Source organism: Cyprinodon variegatus, unplaced genomic scaffold (genome assembly GCF_000732505.1).
Source record: "Cyprinodon variegatus isolate N-32 unplaced genomic scaffold, C_variegatus-1.0 Scaffold176, whole genome shotgun sequence".
Taxonomy (NCBI): Eukaryota; Metazoa; Chordata; class Actinopteri; order Cyprinodontiformes; family Cyprinodontidae; genus Cyprinodon; species Cyprinodon variegatus.
The window spans coordinates 691,681-708,953 of NW_015150629.1; the positions used below are offsets into that span (position 1 = coordinate 691,681).

General features: G+C 36.0%; 1 protein-coding gene across 1 annotated transcript in view; it reads right to left on the reverse strand.

Moving 5' to 3' along the window:
* Window positions 1-17,273, reverse strand: part of raver2 (ribonucleoprotein, PTB-binding 2) — a 128,430-nt gene that overhangs the window by 53,129 nt on the left and 58,028 nt on the right. Inside the window, exons 3-4 of the mRNA XM_015378696.1 lie at window positions 2,127-2,434; window positions 629-793 (exon numbers count right to left, since the gene is read on the reverse strand). Of these exons, the coding sequence (XP_015234182.1) occupies window positions 629-793; window positions 2,127-2,434 (473 nt within the window). The remainder of the gene's footprint in view (window positions 1-628; window positions 794-2,126; window positions 2,435-17,273) is intronic.

The window sequence follows — 17,273 nt, forward strand, 5'->3', positions numbered from 1 at the left end:
TATATATATATATATATATATATATATATATAAGCTCATATATAAAATCACAGTCATGGAGCCAATGAAGGTGTTTTAGGAGGGGTGTGACGCAATTCTTTGAATGTAACTTATACTTTGACTTTCAAAGAAGCCTATGTCTCACTTACTTTTTTCAGACATCCTGGCCGATCAGAAGCTTGTCGGCGGTCTAAACTCAGGTAAGCAGGCTTCAGCTTGAGCTGCAGTTTTCCGCTTGGTCTAAGTGCTCAAGATTGTCTGTGTACTTCAGTGTAACATTGCATTTGGATAGTAAAAAAATAGCGATTCAAAACTGAACTGACTACCCCAACCATGGGGCGGTATGGAGATGGTGTGTTTACCGTGATACATGGTGAGGTGGAAGGCTACAGGTGTGCCAGAAAAGCATGTGTCTCTGTAATCCAGCGATGGAAAAGTTTGTGGTTTATCCAAGATCTCTGCAGCCCATTGAGAGTATGATTCTTGATTGCTTTTGATAAAAGCCAACTTCTGTTTATGTCATGACCTACTGTATGTAGTGAGCTCGCAGTAATACTGATGATATTTTCTGTCATCAGATATTGCTTGCAACAGTTAAAATACAAAATAAACAACAACCAAATCTTACCTGGCAGAAAATTGGTTTATATGTTTCAGAGAAGAGTTGAGCGAGTTCCTCGGAGTCGCAGAGGTCAAGAGGCAGCCGGTCGACACACAAACACTTTGAATGAAGGTTCTCCTCCTGGCTCAGCTGGTTGACATCCATCCACTGGACCATCAGCGACCGATCCCCCTGAAACATTTAGTAAAGCACAAACACATTAAAATAGTTCAAACTGACTAAATATACATTTTCAGTCAGCCAGGTCATGATAATCACAAAGTGTAGAATCTGTAATAAATGTATTCCATACAAACTGAGTTACATTTATCAGTAAAGTAAACATTCTGTTTCCATCTCTAAAGTATACGACTTAAGCATCACAAATAAAAGGGCAAAAAACGTTTTGAATGTACATACATTTCAACCAGGCTCAACTGTAAGAGTCCATATTTGGCTCTTTAAAGTACTCAGTGAGTGATTGCAACAAATCAGGTTTAAGGTAAAACTCAACTCAAACACATCTAACAGTCACAAGAATGGTTCACGAGTTGCTTATTCTTCATTTAATAGACAAGCTGATGATTGTCAATGCTCATTTTCATGTTTGAATAAGATCAAGGAAACAAGTTGCTAACTTCACAGATAAAAATAAATCAAAGATTGCATAACTGCACAATAATATGTTCTATTTTGGATACTACCAAATGTTTTAGGAAGGTCTGAGCTTATGTGTTGGATGAGAGCAACATTTAATTATCAGATCTAAATTATCTAAAGTTTCTCAAATCATTTAGGGACAGTTTAGTTATAAACACTTTATAGATAAATTTGAAAAGCTATTGTGTTAGGTAGCAGTTACATATTTACACCATTATTTTAAAAAAAGCAAATCATATACAATTCCTCATCCCTAAAGAAATGCACGACAACAGCCTATGTCAACGATGAGCTAAAAATACATTAATGACTAGTTTATAGTAAAATAGCTCATGACCTGTTATTCTATGGCATTCTTATCAAGTCTGAGGACCCCAGAGGGACTACATAAATGTATTTATCAATTAATACACACTTTCATAAACTGATGCTGGCAAGCTACAACCTAATCACAGCTGCTGTGGGGCATGCTGACAGAAGGAGTCCATACAATTGGTGCCAATTTGGATGGCTGAACTGGTGGATGGATGGATGGATGGATGGATGGATGGATGGATGGATGGATGGATGGATGGATGGATGGATGGATGGATGGATGGATGGATGGGTTTATTAGGTGCTTGAACTACAAACCCATCAGTTACAAGATGTTCTTCCTCCTGTTTTACGATTACAATATCATTACCGTAATAATCATATATAGAGGTATCTTTACCGTATTGTGTGATCACGATACATTGTGGCATTGCAAAACTGGAAATTCCTTATCTTTCATCATCAAGAAATACATAGAAACCTTTTTTTTTTTACAGCTAAATAATTGAAACAAATGATTATTTGTTTAATTTCTTTTGTTCACACGTACCAGAGGGCGACCCAACAGCTCCGAGCGGGCCCTTGAAGCAGAGTCCTTCTTCATGTACTCGACAAACCCATAGCCCTTGGAGTGGCCCGTTAGGTCACTGTAAACCAGGAAGGAGCGCTCTATGTTTCCATACAAGCGCACCAACTCCTCGAACTGCTGCGCCGTGAAGGTGTGGGGCAGGTTGGTGAGGCAGAGCAGGGAATCTGTGGGCTGCAGCGTGACGTTGATCAGGCGTCCTCGGACAGTGCTGTGGTGGAGGGAGCGGATGGCATCCTGAGCCTGGTCCCCGTTCAGCAAAGTCACAAAGGCTGGAGGAGGACATTATGGAGACGCCAACGAAAGGGAAAAGACAAGACCAAGGATGGGAGCAAACACAAAGAAAGAGATGCACAGACATGGGTGGGGACAAAGACAAACACAAACATACATTTAAAGCAAACACAAACATGCAAAACATGCCCGAAAGCACACAGAAAACAAGGAAGGTAGATGACCAGTCGAATGTGGCAAAAAGAAAAAAATGGGAAAAAAAAAAACAACAAAAGACGTAGACACACAGTCATAAAAACAGAGACACACACAGAGAGAAAGACATCACATTAGCTAGAAAGCCAGTAGGGGGCCAGTATGTGGGGGAATCCACTGTGACACACACAAACACTTTACTGTTTCTATAAACAACCAACTAAAAGGGCAAACCAATGACAGTCATAATACAATACAAGGATAGAAAGACTTTTTACCATCATTATCATTGGAAAACCTAAAGTATAAGTTAAGAAATGTCTACCTGTCCCACAATGATGAAATTCCGGTTATTTCTATTTTTGGATTATTGAGGTTAAACTTAATGGTGAACTTAATATACTTACGTAGAACCTCTAATTAAATCTCCAAAGACTCATTTTGTAGAAAAAAACACTGGGAATAATATATTCCACTGACAGATCTGCATAATCCAAATATAATTTTGATTAAAATCATCCTCACAGAATTACAACTTTGATCGATTATGGCAAGTCATCCATGTCTTAAAGCAGCAACGCAAACTCAGACCATCACACTACCACCACCATATTGAAAATATCTCCATTTATACCGTAAAAATAATTCGGATAATCCATGTTTGATGGTCCCTGTTGCATCAAGTCATTCAGTATGTTCTTCATATTTGTTCTATTAATATACAGGATTTGCTTAAATATAATGTTTGAGGAGTTCAAATTATATCTTAGTTTGTTTTTTGTATATCTTATGTCTTTATTCTGCATCTTTAGTTTTGAGTTTGATAAACAGCTTGCATAGTTTTTTTTTGTTTACAAAAAAGGATTTTATAGATTTTTTTCTTAAAGTAGTATTTTTTAACTGGTCAGGGTATATTATACAGAGAACAAAGATGTTTAGAAAATTATCTACATGTTTCAGAGGTTACTGAGCTCAAGTGCTGATCTTTTAAACTGCTATGAAAGTCATTGATAGTTTCCTTCATTCTTGCTGTCACTATCCTCTTTGATATATTTAAGTTTGCAGTCACACAAAGTAAAAATGGGAGGTCAGTGATGTCACATATTACAAACCACTTCTTGCTGGAACCCCAAAATTACTAATGAACATATTAATGTTATATTCTGTCATGTTATTCTGACAAAAAAAAAAAAAAAAAAAAAATTGCTAGGTTTAGTTATTGTTGGATAGAGGGACAAACTATGCAGATTATTAGAAAAGTAATCTATTACTTTGAGTCTGTTGGGATTCAGCAGGTCAGTATTTTCACCACAGACGAATAAGAGTTTCTCGTTGGAAATAGAAAACCTTTCTTCCATAGTTCCAGTGAATTTTAATCTCATGGCAAATGGAATCTAATCCTGTAAAGGCAATAATTTTGTCTGTTAACAACCCACAACTTGTTTCTTGTGAAGTCAAATTGTCTTAAAATAAACCAGCATTATTCATTCCACAGAGAACTGGAAGTCAGACAGTTAATGCAGCAGCTCCTCTGAAAATGACTTAATAGGAAAGGAAAAACACAACTCATCTGAAAACACAGCAGTTAAAATGGCATGTTGGTGTGGGCGTTGGGGGTCTTTGACTGTGATAGGAGTCATTAACTTTGCAGCAATCCTTCATATTGATCATGTATGTGGCAACAGTGAAAAAAGATCCTCTTTATGGCAGTAAAACTCCAGTAGAATCTGGGAAGGTTGTGCCGGATTCTTGGAAAAGTTTTTAGTAAAAATACTTTTATCCAAAATGTGTTTCCTGTCTACAACATTGGTTGTTTTAATTGCAACTTATCAATCAAGAAAGGGGCAAGAAAACAAAATAAATTTGAAAACCAAACACTTTTAGTTTTACCTACACGTGTACAGCTCGTAACACAAGATCATATTTTTTATTCTCGACTCTTACCAAATCCAAATCTGGTGTGGTGTGAGATATTGAAACAGATATTCATTAAAAAATAAAACAAATCCACCTAATAAAACAAATCCACCTGAAATGTTCCTAAATAGGCTAATCATGTTACCAGCCATAGTATGGATGACAGTAGCCTAACTCTTATTGCAGTAATGCTTAATATTGTATATATGCACATAGTTTTTTGTCTCCCATCACTTGTTTCACAAGGGGAAATAGGTCACGTTCTTAATAGGTCTAAACAAGAAGGACGTGTGATATACCTTTATCTGACCCTGACATTTTCTTGAATCATTTTCTTGAATCTTCTCTGCACCTGCACTGCACACAAATTAGTATACATGCATTAAGGTAGTCATGAAAGTTAAAGGTATAGTATATTTTCACAAGTTTTTGACCCGCCCTCTCCACTTTCAAAAAAATCTATACATGCACAACCCTGCACCTACTCACGAGAGGAAATGCCTATTAAATGCATGTAAGAGCATGCATAAGCCCATTTCCTCGTGCACACTCTGTTTAAAAGTTGCATCTTGCATCACTGATAAAAACGTACTTTTCAGAAGAAAATTTGCAATTTTTCCACTATGTCAGACTCACCAACGGCAAGTGAAAATTGGGACGAGCATGTAAACATATCACCAGAATGAATGACAATTAGGAGGACCACGTATTTTGATGATCCAACCTGAAAAAGAACATCCTCCACTATACAGTACCTTTAAGAGTTGTTTTAAAGAAACAAGAAAACAACAATATGTGTCCTTTTAGGTCACATATTGCTAACATATTCCTGCATTAGAAGCAACAGCTTGATAAGTATACAACTTTTAACAGCACTTGTTTAGTGCTTTTTATAGAGATATTACTATTTTATCAATGGGTGGCAGCACGTTTGATTATTTAGCACTTTGTGAAACCATATTTGGGCTAGTTTCAGTTTAATACTGTCCTCTTTTTCTCCTGTTCTTTTTAACTGGGTGGATCATGGAAGAACACTGCGTGCCATTGTACCATTGTTGTTCTATTTCATACTGAAAACTGATCGGATGGTCTGTTTGATCATTGTGTTTTTTCCTGGATCTTTTTACTATATTTAAAAACCTGAGAAAATAAAAATCATAATATTCTTTCATTAAATAATTTGACATGATTTGTTCCATTTGTAGATCTTCTGTGTTACAAACGTATTAAAGGATGCTCTCCTGAATGAAACCAACAATTCAACCAGATCATGCATTCCAATTGATTCAAAGTTAATCAAGATCTGTTTGATTAATCATTTCAGCCCTTAACCAAATGAGTAATGAATAGTTAATATAACTTTGCTTACCTTCAAATGGGTACTTTTCTTGCAAAATCATTTCTAGCGACTACATTCTTAAATGTGATGAAAAATTATGAATGGCATTAGCTGGAACATTACACTTCCACCTGTTTCAGGCTGTTTTGTTTAGGGATGTTAAAGATTTTAAGAAACACTGAATGAAGTCAATATATTGAGGTGCAGGACCAAGATGTATCATGAAAGCAGCAGCAAAGAGATTTAGTGTATTATATTTGGTCATTGTTTTACTAAGAATCATCTAATAATTAGATAATCAATTAGATGATTTTCATAGAAACATGAATTTCAGGGTTTAGGCTCCATTTTAAATATTTACTCTGTCAGAAACAGAAGAGTTCAATCACTGCAGCAGGGCAGATGGTTATGATGCGTGTCAAACAATATAACAAAGGGATGAACATGGCAGAGACATGATGCACACACAAGCGTTTCACAAAGTTGCTGGACTAACTTCATGCCGTACTTAAGATATCGGGATGCTGTAAAGCTAAAGTCCATCTATGACCCTAATTTACCCGCCTCAAGTTTGGGGTCTTCTCAATGCGAGGCAGATAATGACTTTTCTTTGAACAGCTTTCTAATAGTTCTACCTTTAAAAAGGCAATTACAGGTCCCTATAACGTGCTCTAAAGATATATAGTCACACTGTGTTACTAAGAATGGGGCTTTCAATACAATGTTTTTTTTCTTTTTAATTATGTCCCCCGTGTTTCTGAGCACAGTTGAGCTACTTCACTGTCAGTTAACTTTCATAAGCCTTACTGATGTTATTTTACAGCAGTATTGAATGTTTTTGCTAAATTACCAAGCGAGAACCTACATTAAAAAAAAAAACTCACTGAAAGCTAATTGTACATTTGTTGTTCAAGAAATAGAAAATGTATACTGCTGCTGTTTACTGCTGGGCTACTGAATAAGTGTTAATAACATCTGCTCTGGAAAGGTTACATAACTTTTCACTTCAAATCTGTTTTTTTGTATATCATAAGTCAGGTTTTATAAAGGCTCACTGGAATTGTTAGACAATCCATGCTTGTAAAAGGTTGTTGTTTAATTAGATTAACTCAGCTGCACAGTTTCTTTGTTTTGTATTGTGATTTAATTTGAATAGAACCAATTCACATTAAATCTCACTTTGTTTACCGTGTGATCACTGAACTGCAATTAATCAAGATGGAGAGGTGAATCACATCATGCTGTATTGTTTTTCTCCTTCCTTCTCTCTAAAATAAACTGGATTGATTATAATATAATCTGATGTCTATCTTATAAGCCACAAATGCACAAACCCAATGTATGCTAAACATAACTTCTGAAAACTAAATGCTTTAATATTATGCTTTGAAGAATTATGCATTTTATTTCTTGATCACTCTGACACTATACAGAATAATGATATCTAACAATAATTTCAACCTTAACAGGAATTTCGGGTCGGAAAGAACAAATGGATGAACTTTGTACTGCAAAAAAAATATTTAACCGCTCCTGTTTTAGAAAGATTCTCTTAAGAGAACTCAGGATTTTATTAAATGGCTGCTTGTAAGTTAATAATTATCTGATTGGTATGATCAATCAACCTTATTTCATTAATCAATAATTTTATCCTTAGTGACGGCCATATAACTTGGTTTGCTAACTCTTTTGATGTGTTCTTCATTTTCCATTCGATGCGAAAGCTCAAAGAACATCAGTGTCTGGGAAAATTTAAATATATAAATAATGTTCATCAAGCACTGCCAGAGATATTTTGATATGTGAAATATTAATGCCATCCAGAGTATGAATTGCAGTAAAAGTGATCAAAAGTTGCATCCAAGCAATTAGATATTTCAACCATTAACAACGCTATGACATCTGCAATTTAGTGTAAGGTGCCTTTTTTGATTTCTAATCAGACGATATTATTTCCAGGTTGGTAATCAGCCTCTAAATATTCCCGAGTTTCAATATTATGTAAAGAAGTCTTCTAAAACTATTTCAGCAAGTTTTGCTGTAAATCATTTCAGCCAAAGTGTTCCGGTTCAGGCCGAGGTGGTAATTTGAAGTTTCAATCAGTGTAGAACAAACATGCAAATTTGAATACTCGAACAGCAAATGTGACAAAGTGCTTTTCAGACTTAGATCTAAATAACAGGTCATATTCATCTTGCAATCCACAGGTTAGATAAGATCATTAAAAAGACTAAAGGTTTTTAAGCTCTGATCAAAAATCTTGTCCTATTATTGCATTAAAATTACATTAAAATCTATGTTTTTATTGGTTCACTGATTACTTACCTCCTGTGATTGAACATTTATATGACAACTTATTTACAAGCGATTTAAAAAAGATAACTTTGGGCTAATTTTTTAGCATAATGGGAATCCACCGTAATCTTTTCTCTTTTTTAAAGGAAGTGAAATAAATAATTTAAGTATGAAGAGTTAAAGTTTGACAGAAGATGTTTGCAATTGGAGGAGCAGACTTCATTAGAGCAAAAGACCCCACATCTAATTTATTTTCTTCAAACCTACCCAGTTACTAATCTTAACTTTGACACAGCTTTTAATGTTCATTCCTAAGATTAAAGAGCAAGTGCAGGAAACAAAACTAAAGTATATGAATATTACTTTAATGTAAACTGTGAATGTTCCTTTCTTCTCGGATACAGAGGATCAAAGAAATAGGTCTGCAACAACAAAACATGCAGAGCAGAGAGCGGAACTGGACTTTCCTGTGATCCACTACATCCTCACTCACCTGCACATCATCATGGCTTTCATCTTACATCAAAGCTACAAAGAGAATCTGAATACCAGCCTGACCCACAGAGAAAATCCTCAGGCACAGAATCCACACTGTTTAGATAAATAAAACACTGATGCTACAAAAAAACAGGCAATAAATTGCTCCTTTTATGGCGCGTGGTACAGGATTCAAGCCGGCATTAGGGTCCTGCATAAGAACAAGTACATCAGCATAGGCAGATATTTAGAGATTGGTAGCAGAACATGTTTAATTGCCGTTTCTATTTATATAAAATGGATCCCAACACCAATATGTGTGTTTATGTCTTCACCAATTGTTTGAAGGTTTCCCAAAAACCCATAAAAGGCTACACCATACTTCCAAAGGAAGCATTTTCCTTTAGCCATCTGCTGTTTCAAGCTAAACTAAACAACCAATCTTCTCATTTTCCTACAAGTAATGAGCTGTTTCTCCTGCAGCCAATCGAAAGCGTTGTCTTTTAACGTGGCTAGGATACCCTTTACAGCGCTGTGTGACGTTCAGGAAGATATGAGTATTGTTCTATTGAAAAACGATGACAAAATGTTTTTGCAACAGATTTTGTTTTCTTTATTACACTTTTCTTAAAGGTATAATAGAAGTTGTACTTTTTTCTGGGTGGTTTAGCAAAATAAGTGGTCCTCCTAATTGTCAATCATTCTGGTGATACGTTTACGTAAGGCAGTCCTAGGTGCTCGTCCACATTTTCACTTACCGGAGGTGAGTCTGACGTAGCGGAAAAATTGCAAATCTTATTCTGGAAAGTAAATTGTATGAGCGAAGCAAACAGCACTTTTAAACAGAGCACTTTTAAAAAGTGGAGAGGGTGGGTCTTTTACAAAATTCGTAAAGATCCTCCATTATACCTTTAATTATGTATAACAAAATGACAACCTGTGGTGTTTTGTTTTTGAGTTTTTTGATATAAATTTGGTTTATTTTGTGCAACTCATCTGTAAAAACAAAACAGATCCAATCCTATTTATTATGAAATATATATTATATATCTGGGCACAGAGAATATTTACTACTCTAGTAATGTTTTATCTAAACCTTTATCACAGAAAGGCTCAGCCAGTCAAAACAAATTAATCAATTCCCACATCCCATAAGGTCACAGGACGTTTCTCTGTTAGCAATAACAAGCTAAAGATCTCCCCTTATTTAACAGCTGCTATCGACTCTTCTCTCCTTACTGCAACTTTTAAAGGAAAAGTCCGGTCACCAAGGAATAATAAATGGATTGTCATTATTTATACCTAAAACTAATATGTACGTGGTGATTTAATGAATTCAGCTTTAATCAATGACAAAAAAAAAGTAATTTTCGTCATGACCACCGACGAGTACTGTTCCATCTTGAAAGTACTTACAGAAATTCCCTTTAAGCTGCACTACCAGCTGTTGCTTCACAGCAGAATGCTTTCTGCACAGTCTGAAAGCGACAAACTGTTTCTGATTCATTAGATAATAAACTCAGAGACATTCCTGGAGAAAGTTCATTCAAAATTGGAATGTTTGGTCATGTTATCATTTTGTGAAGCTTAGCAACTGAGCAGTAACGCCTGCATTTGCAGCTAGCACAGGCTCTCTATCTGTGGTGTCATTGCTCACAGAGCCAATGTGCTACAAGCCTTTCTGTTCGGCTTTAAATGGACCTACAGACTGTAGCAAATATATCAAAAAACCGGAAATGTGTTCAGATGTCATATCACCGCTATTGGTTCTGAATTATATTGAATGATATTGGGATTTATACTAATGTTGAAAAATTGTCCAGTCCCATGTTTACTCACACACCTTCTGCCAGAGGCTTCTTACTGTTAAAAGGGAGTTTTTCTTCCCCACTGTCGCTACATGCATGAGGGATTGCTGAAGAGTCAGCAAGAGAAACATTTGAAGCAATCTGACAGAACTCTCTCTAAAGTGCCTTGAGATCACATGTGTTGTGAATTGGTGATATATAAATAAACTGAAGTGAATTAAAGTTATTCATTTTTTCTCCTCTACTTTGATTCTAATTGCTGAATGCATTAACATCTGACTTGTTCTTTTTCATGTTTCCAATGCATCAATCTTTGCAAACTGTTTAAACTCAAAATGATTTCAGCTCCTCCTCAGACACTTTAAAATATTATCTCCAAGCAGAAGCCTAACTCTTTAAGCATGCTACTTAATATGAAGTATTAGAAGGAGATAAAGAAAATATAATTTTATGTTTCATTTAGTGTTTTTCCTGCTCCCTCTAATGACTCCAGAGCTTGTCTGGAGGAGGCTGGCTTTAAATATTACTCAGTACTTTCTCCAGCAGTGACAAGGAGACCTCTGATATTCAAAGAGCTTACAAAATAATTTTATACTTTGCATCCTGCCAATAGCTGAGTGGGCTACCCAGTGAACTTACAATAGGAGGAGGTAGAAGAAAAAGAAATTCCAAAAAGTGCCACATCTTAATTATGGGTCTCTGCTTCTGAATGAGTCGATTATTTTAAGTTGATTATTCCCATGAAGAATGTGTCGGGGCACGGGGGGGGAAGAAAGAAATCATCAACTGAAATTACCTCCAAGGCTACAATTCTGCTGCCACTTACTCCTATTGAAAGAGCTAATTAAAAACAGTGGAGTTACAAGCCGCACAGCAGACCCGGAAACACAAGGGGCAGGTTCTCAAGCTGGGTGCAAGAAGGTCCTGCTGTTTCATCCCAGCCCCTGACGCCAACATGAAAGCCTCCACAAGAACTATTCCCATTCGTCAAAAAAGTAGTGACTTTTATAAAAACAGTAGACATACTTCTAAAAGAGTCACCTTTATATGGTGACATCAGGATGAGATGGATGATTGCAGGTAGGGATGGGGATCGTTAATATTTATTGATATCGATACCTTTATCGATACTCCTTATCGATCCGAGTCTTTATCGATACCACTATCGATACTTTTCTGTTATTTGGTGGAAAGACGATGCAACAAAATTTTTTTAACAGAACTGGTATTGCTTTTATTGCTCAACAAGTGAGCATAACAAAAACGTTTCTAGCCTTCAATAAACATGGCTAATGTAATAGGCCACTTCGAAATGACATAAAACTAACTAGAATATATTTTCACAATTGTTGGTTAATGTATTGTCTACTGTCACTTTTCATCATGTTTTTAGTGATTAGGAAAATATTTAACAAATAAATAATTGTATTTTAAATTAAATGTAATTTTTAATAAATGTTGGCATCAGTAGTTTAATTATATATAGAGCAATATACAACTGTATTACTCATGTTTCTCGCCAAAAACAAAATTTCCCGTTTTCTTTACGTTACACTTGAACGCATCATGATAACCTAATTGTCGTTTTACTGAGCCAATCTGAACACATCATCACGCAGCACGTCTGAAACTTTATTTACTTTTCAAGCTAACTAGCTTGTATGCTTCCGATTACAAGACGCATTTCACAATTACTATTTTTAACTGACCGGACAAGCTACAAAGTCTGTGTGCGCGCTTACCAGTGGTACTCTGAGTGGATGATGAAGACGGGCCCGACTGTGGTGCGGCAGCAGCAGGAGGAGGAGGAGTCTTTTCTGTTCAGCCATCCTCGAGTCGCGAGCAAAGTTAAGTGCCAGACTTCACTTGTTGTACTTTTAATATCTGTTTGCTTACAATTTCATTCCAAAACATTGGTGTACATGCTGCAGTGATTGGATTGATTAGATTTAAATGCTGTGACGCGACTCGAGGGACACACAATTATGTTACAGGACCTCCAGGAGAAAAAAAAAACCGACCAGACTCGATAGTGGTATCGATAAGCCCAAACGTTATTGATTTTCGGGTTTTGAAAAAAGTGGAACCGGGTCCTTGATGGAACCGGGTTTCGATCCTCATCCCTAATTGCAGGTAAGTGAGAATAACAGAAACACCTTTGCAATCACCTAAAATACACAACTAAGAGCATTGAATTAGAGCCAGTTTTAGAAAAAACTGTTTTTTTCATTAATAAATTATCCATAGCCCAATAAAATATTAGGGAGTTGGTATCTGGAATAGTACATTTCTCCACTGTGAGATTAATAAAGTGAATCAACCAATCAACCAAATTTTAAGCCATGCAGACCCTGATCTTACCTTGCAAGCAACATAAATTTTTTTTTATTCACAAACTTGCCAACAGATGCATCGGCCTCGATACAGATATATTTTGGATTTGGTAAGATTTTACCTTATCAGTTAACATGGCTAGTTGTAAAACAAATCAAGAATGTGATACGTCACAGCTGGTACTGCTGCTGTGATTGGCTAAAAACCCAACATGGGAGGCATGTTTCATTTACCCAATCAGCTCAAAGAATTGAATAAATGTCCCTCCCTTTCCGCAGTAGCCTTTCCAGATGGATACTGTATAGAATTCAAATTGAACCTCATGGAACAATCTGGCTTTTCCCAGATTACCCCTGATCAGGTTGAAAGTTCAAAACCGGACAGACACTCTTTAGTTTGGCTGTTATTTCTAGAGCGATGTATTTTTTATATGAATTAAGTTTGTCTTATATGAATCAAGATTTTCAATGGAGTCATGTCACTTGTTCCTTCAAGATGCTACTTTTAAGCAGTGAGTGAGCCACTACCACATAACTGAAAGCTGAATGTACATTTAATTCCAAAGTTACTTGTATTTCTCTTGGATTTAGATGCAAACTTTTATTTAAATTTCCTAAAACTTTCATTTGAAAGAGAGTCTGGAGCTGGCCTTTCTGTCTCCTATAGAGAATCTATTGGGAGCAGCAAAGATAAAAGTATGTAGGCCTTTTAATCTTAAAGACTATGAGCTCGCTACAAAAGATGAATCATCAAAATACCTGTGGGAACATTGAACTCACTTGTTCTCCCTGGTCTTGTAAAGGAAGAAATACTGCCTGATACCCAAATAAACAATTAACGACTAAAACAGAGGCAGTAACTGTCATGGCAACTTTAGCTTGTAGGAACCGGAAAACCGGTTAGATAACAGCATGTTCCGAGAGCATACCTATTGTCAAGTATCAGAAAGGTTCACCCACAAACTCTACAGAAATTATCTAAAACTTTATTTATTTAGAGCTTTATTTCCAACCTTACTAGCCCAGAGCAGCCAGGCAGAGGGGGGGATTTCTAGATCACATCTGAATTGCAGTTGTGAGATGTCAAAGTAACAGCAGGTAAAGTATTGATGCAGTCCACTTTAGGAGGTCCAGAAATCCTAGGATACTTTATCATTAATAATATACTCATCTTACATATAAAATGCAGGTAACACAGAAAATGTCAGTGTTTTATACTCACCAAACCTCTTATTTTTATTAGCTTATAGGTTCAAGCTGTAATGTGCACAATAATTACAATGCTAGTAACGCTAAACATGAATATAAGAGGCTTAAGACATGAGGATAGCTATAAAGAATTTTAATTTAGATATAAAAATAAAATAAAGTATAGTTTCACTGCCTGAGATGGACTGGTGACCTATCCAGGGTCGACCCCGCCTCTCGCCCGTAGACAGCTGGAGATAAGCACCAGAACACCTCGCAACCCCAGCAGGGATAAAGCATGACGGAAAATGGATGGATGGATAGTTTCACTGCAAATGATTTACTAAATCGACTGCTCTCTCTCACACAAACAGAAACAGATCATATTATAAATATGTATTTATGGCATAAATAAGTTTATGTGGTATAAGGTTCTAAAAGCTTCTATATAGTTAAAAAAGGAATTATTTAACAACCAAACACAAACATTAAACTAGACACAAATGTAGGTCTTGATCAAAAACTCTTTTCTGCTACGATTGTTAATCAAAACGATTTTTATCCGTCTGGATTTAATTGCGATTTGCCTGAAAGATCTAAGGGCAGCATTTAAAATCAGTTTATAAATCAGAATGTTATTGCTAATCATAACATATTACAGACCTTTGTGGGATTCCCCACTGAAACAAGAGCTTGTGCAACAATACTGGTTTTGATTTGAAGCTAAATAAATCCAAAAAACTGTTTAGAGATGACATCATACTTGCTGCTTTAAAGCAGACAAAGTTTGTTTTACCGTGTAGAAGCCAACGCTGACATGTCAGAAAGGATAAGCTCTCTGTGGATCTGTTTCCTCCACACAATAAGGCCTCCAGGGATTTTTCTGACTTGCTGCAAAGTGTAGAAATCCTCAGATCACATCCAACGCTGTCTTTGGGGACTGCCTTCTTTATGTATGCTGCTACCAAAACACAATATCTCCTAAACAAACACTTCACAAAAAGGCTACGGGTAAAACCAAGGGATAAAAACTTAAAAGATCAAGTTCTTTCAAGATCCTTTCTGTAAATCAGTGCCTCTCACATCGGTGGCCCTAATAGAAAAACCTTATCACCTTTTGAATCTCAGTGGCTTTATTCCCTCCTGCTCCTATTCAGCATTAGTCAACACTTCAGGGAAGCCGCGTCCTTCTCTCTTCCATAGTTCTTCTAACATGCTGGCCCTCCCACACATGTTCGTTTCCATCATTACAAACGGCTTCCTCTGCTTCCCTCTTGTTACTGTCTCTATCCGTCAGCCCCATGCAGCCCTCACTCTGATAGGCACTTTTCCCAACCCAGTAGAGGTTTCAGACCTTTGATCGTCCTTTAGACAATCATAAAAAATACTTTAAAAAGGTTTACATCCAAAGAAAAACATGCAGAAAAACCCCAGAAGTTGTTAAATTTTATATCATAATCTTTGTTATCATTAAGGGACCATAATCGTATTTTGTTAAGACATCCAGCTCAGGATGCACATACTGTATTGGAATCCTTCAAACACCCTCACCCTGACAGCAGGGGGGGGGTGTTTATGTGTTTGATGTTGTTTGTGAGTCTTTATACAGTATTTGAATAAAATAGATGGATAATTTGATGTACAGACAGCAGGAGATACGAATCAATGTGTGGACGAATAAATAAGCCCAAAGTATCCGCAAAAAATAAACCCAGTGAGTTTTTTTTAAGATACTTTTTCAGTTAAAGGCAACAAGTTTTTTTTACTACACCTAAATTTTTTTTTTTTATATATATATATATATATATATATTTATACGTTCTTAAAAAGTCACATTATTTATCTCTGTTAACATACATTTCCAATGGATTGTGCAGAAACCTCTCAATTTATATTAAAGTATCACTCCACGCACAGCAATCAACTGTTTTTTCAAATTTATAGCGGAAAATATATGCTAGATAAAAAAATAATAATAACTTGGCCTGTTTAAAAAAATAAACTGTAGAAGCAGCATTTAAATTCTACATGATGTTTGAACGGATCATGTTTGATTTGGGGATGGATGAGGAAGGTAGAAAACCAAAGGGATGGATGAAATGTATCAGAGGCAAGCTGAGTGGATCTAACACTCAGCCTCTTTTCAACCAGCCGCCCACTCTTCCACCCACAGCTGCATTGTTCGCTCAGCTGCTCAGCTACTCTTAGAGGCGTTTTGCTCTAAAAATGGATGCATGCTTCAGCATCATTTACAAACATTTTGTAGTATGGATGTTTCCATTTCAGTGAATAAGATGGATATGCATAATGTAAAGCACTACGTCTAGAGTTTCTGCAGATCTGAAAACAGCTGCATGTAAAGATTTGGAAACTTCTGGACACTAATAGCTTTGATAATGTGTTTAGATAAGCTGTTCACTTAGTTAAAAAAAAAATCCCTATATTGTATGTTCCACTTTTTCATTTCCTCTGACATTTCATGCTTTATATTTTTAACACTTTTTCACTTATCATTTTGTCTCAGTTTTTAACCTGAAATTATATTTCTTAATCTAGTTACATTTCTGATTTGGTGATTTTAAAAAATGTTTTATCCTATTACCTCACTGCCTTAATACTGTTCTTGTATATGTGCTACATTTCGCTCTGATATTTCTGTTCTGATTACATGATAACAAACCAACCAGAAGCAAACTATTTACATGAAGTACAACCTATTAGAGCGTAAATGCTGCTTTCAGGGAAGAACAAACAAAGATAACCTTTGTGGCGCTGTGGTTTTGTGCTGACAAGTAAAAAGGTAAATTTTCCAAATTTGAATTGGATTGTAATATTTTCTTTATCTAATAGTTTTAAGATTTTTTTTTTATTATTATTTTAAGTTATAGATCTGGCACAATTAAAGGCTTTTCTTTGCACAATTCAGAACAGTGAACAACTTTCATTCAAACTGTTTATATATTGACTCCAGCATCCTCCCACAGTCCAAAAAAACATGACTGTTTGGTTAATTGGTTTCCCTAAATTTTCCTTAGGTGTGAGTGTGTGCATGAATGGTTGTTTGTCCTGTTTGTCTCTGTGTTGCCCTGCGATGGACTGGCGACCTGTCCAGGGTGTACCCTGCCTCTCGCCTTTAGACAGCTGGATATAAGCACCAGCACCCCTCACCACCCCACTTGGAATAAGCATGACAGAAAATGGATGGATGGATGTTTATATATTATTCAACACTGTTTCAAATCTCTGATTTAATGGTATTTAAAATTAAATATAGGCTATACAGTACTTGGGAAAAAATCCTTTCAATCTAAAAATAATCAGATTG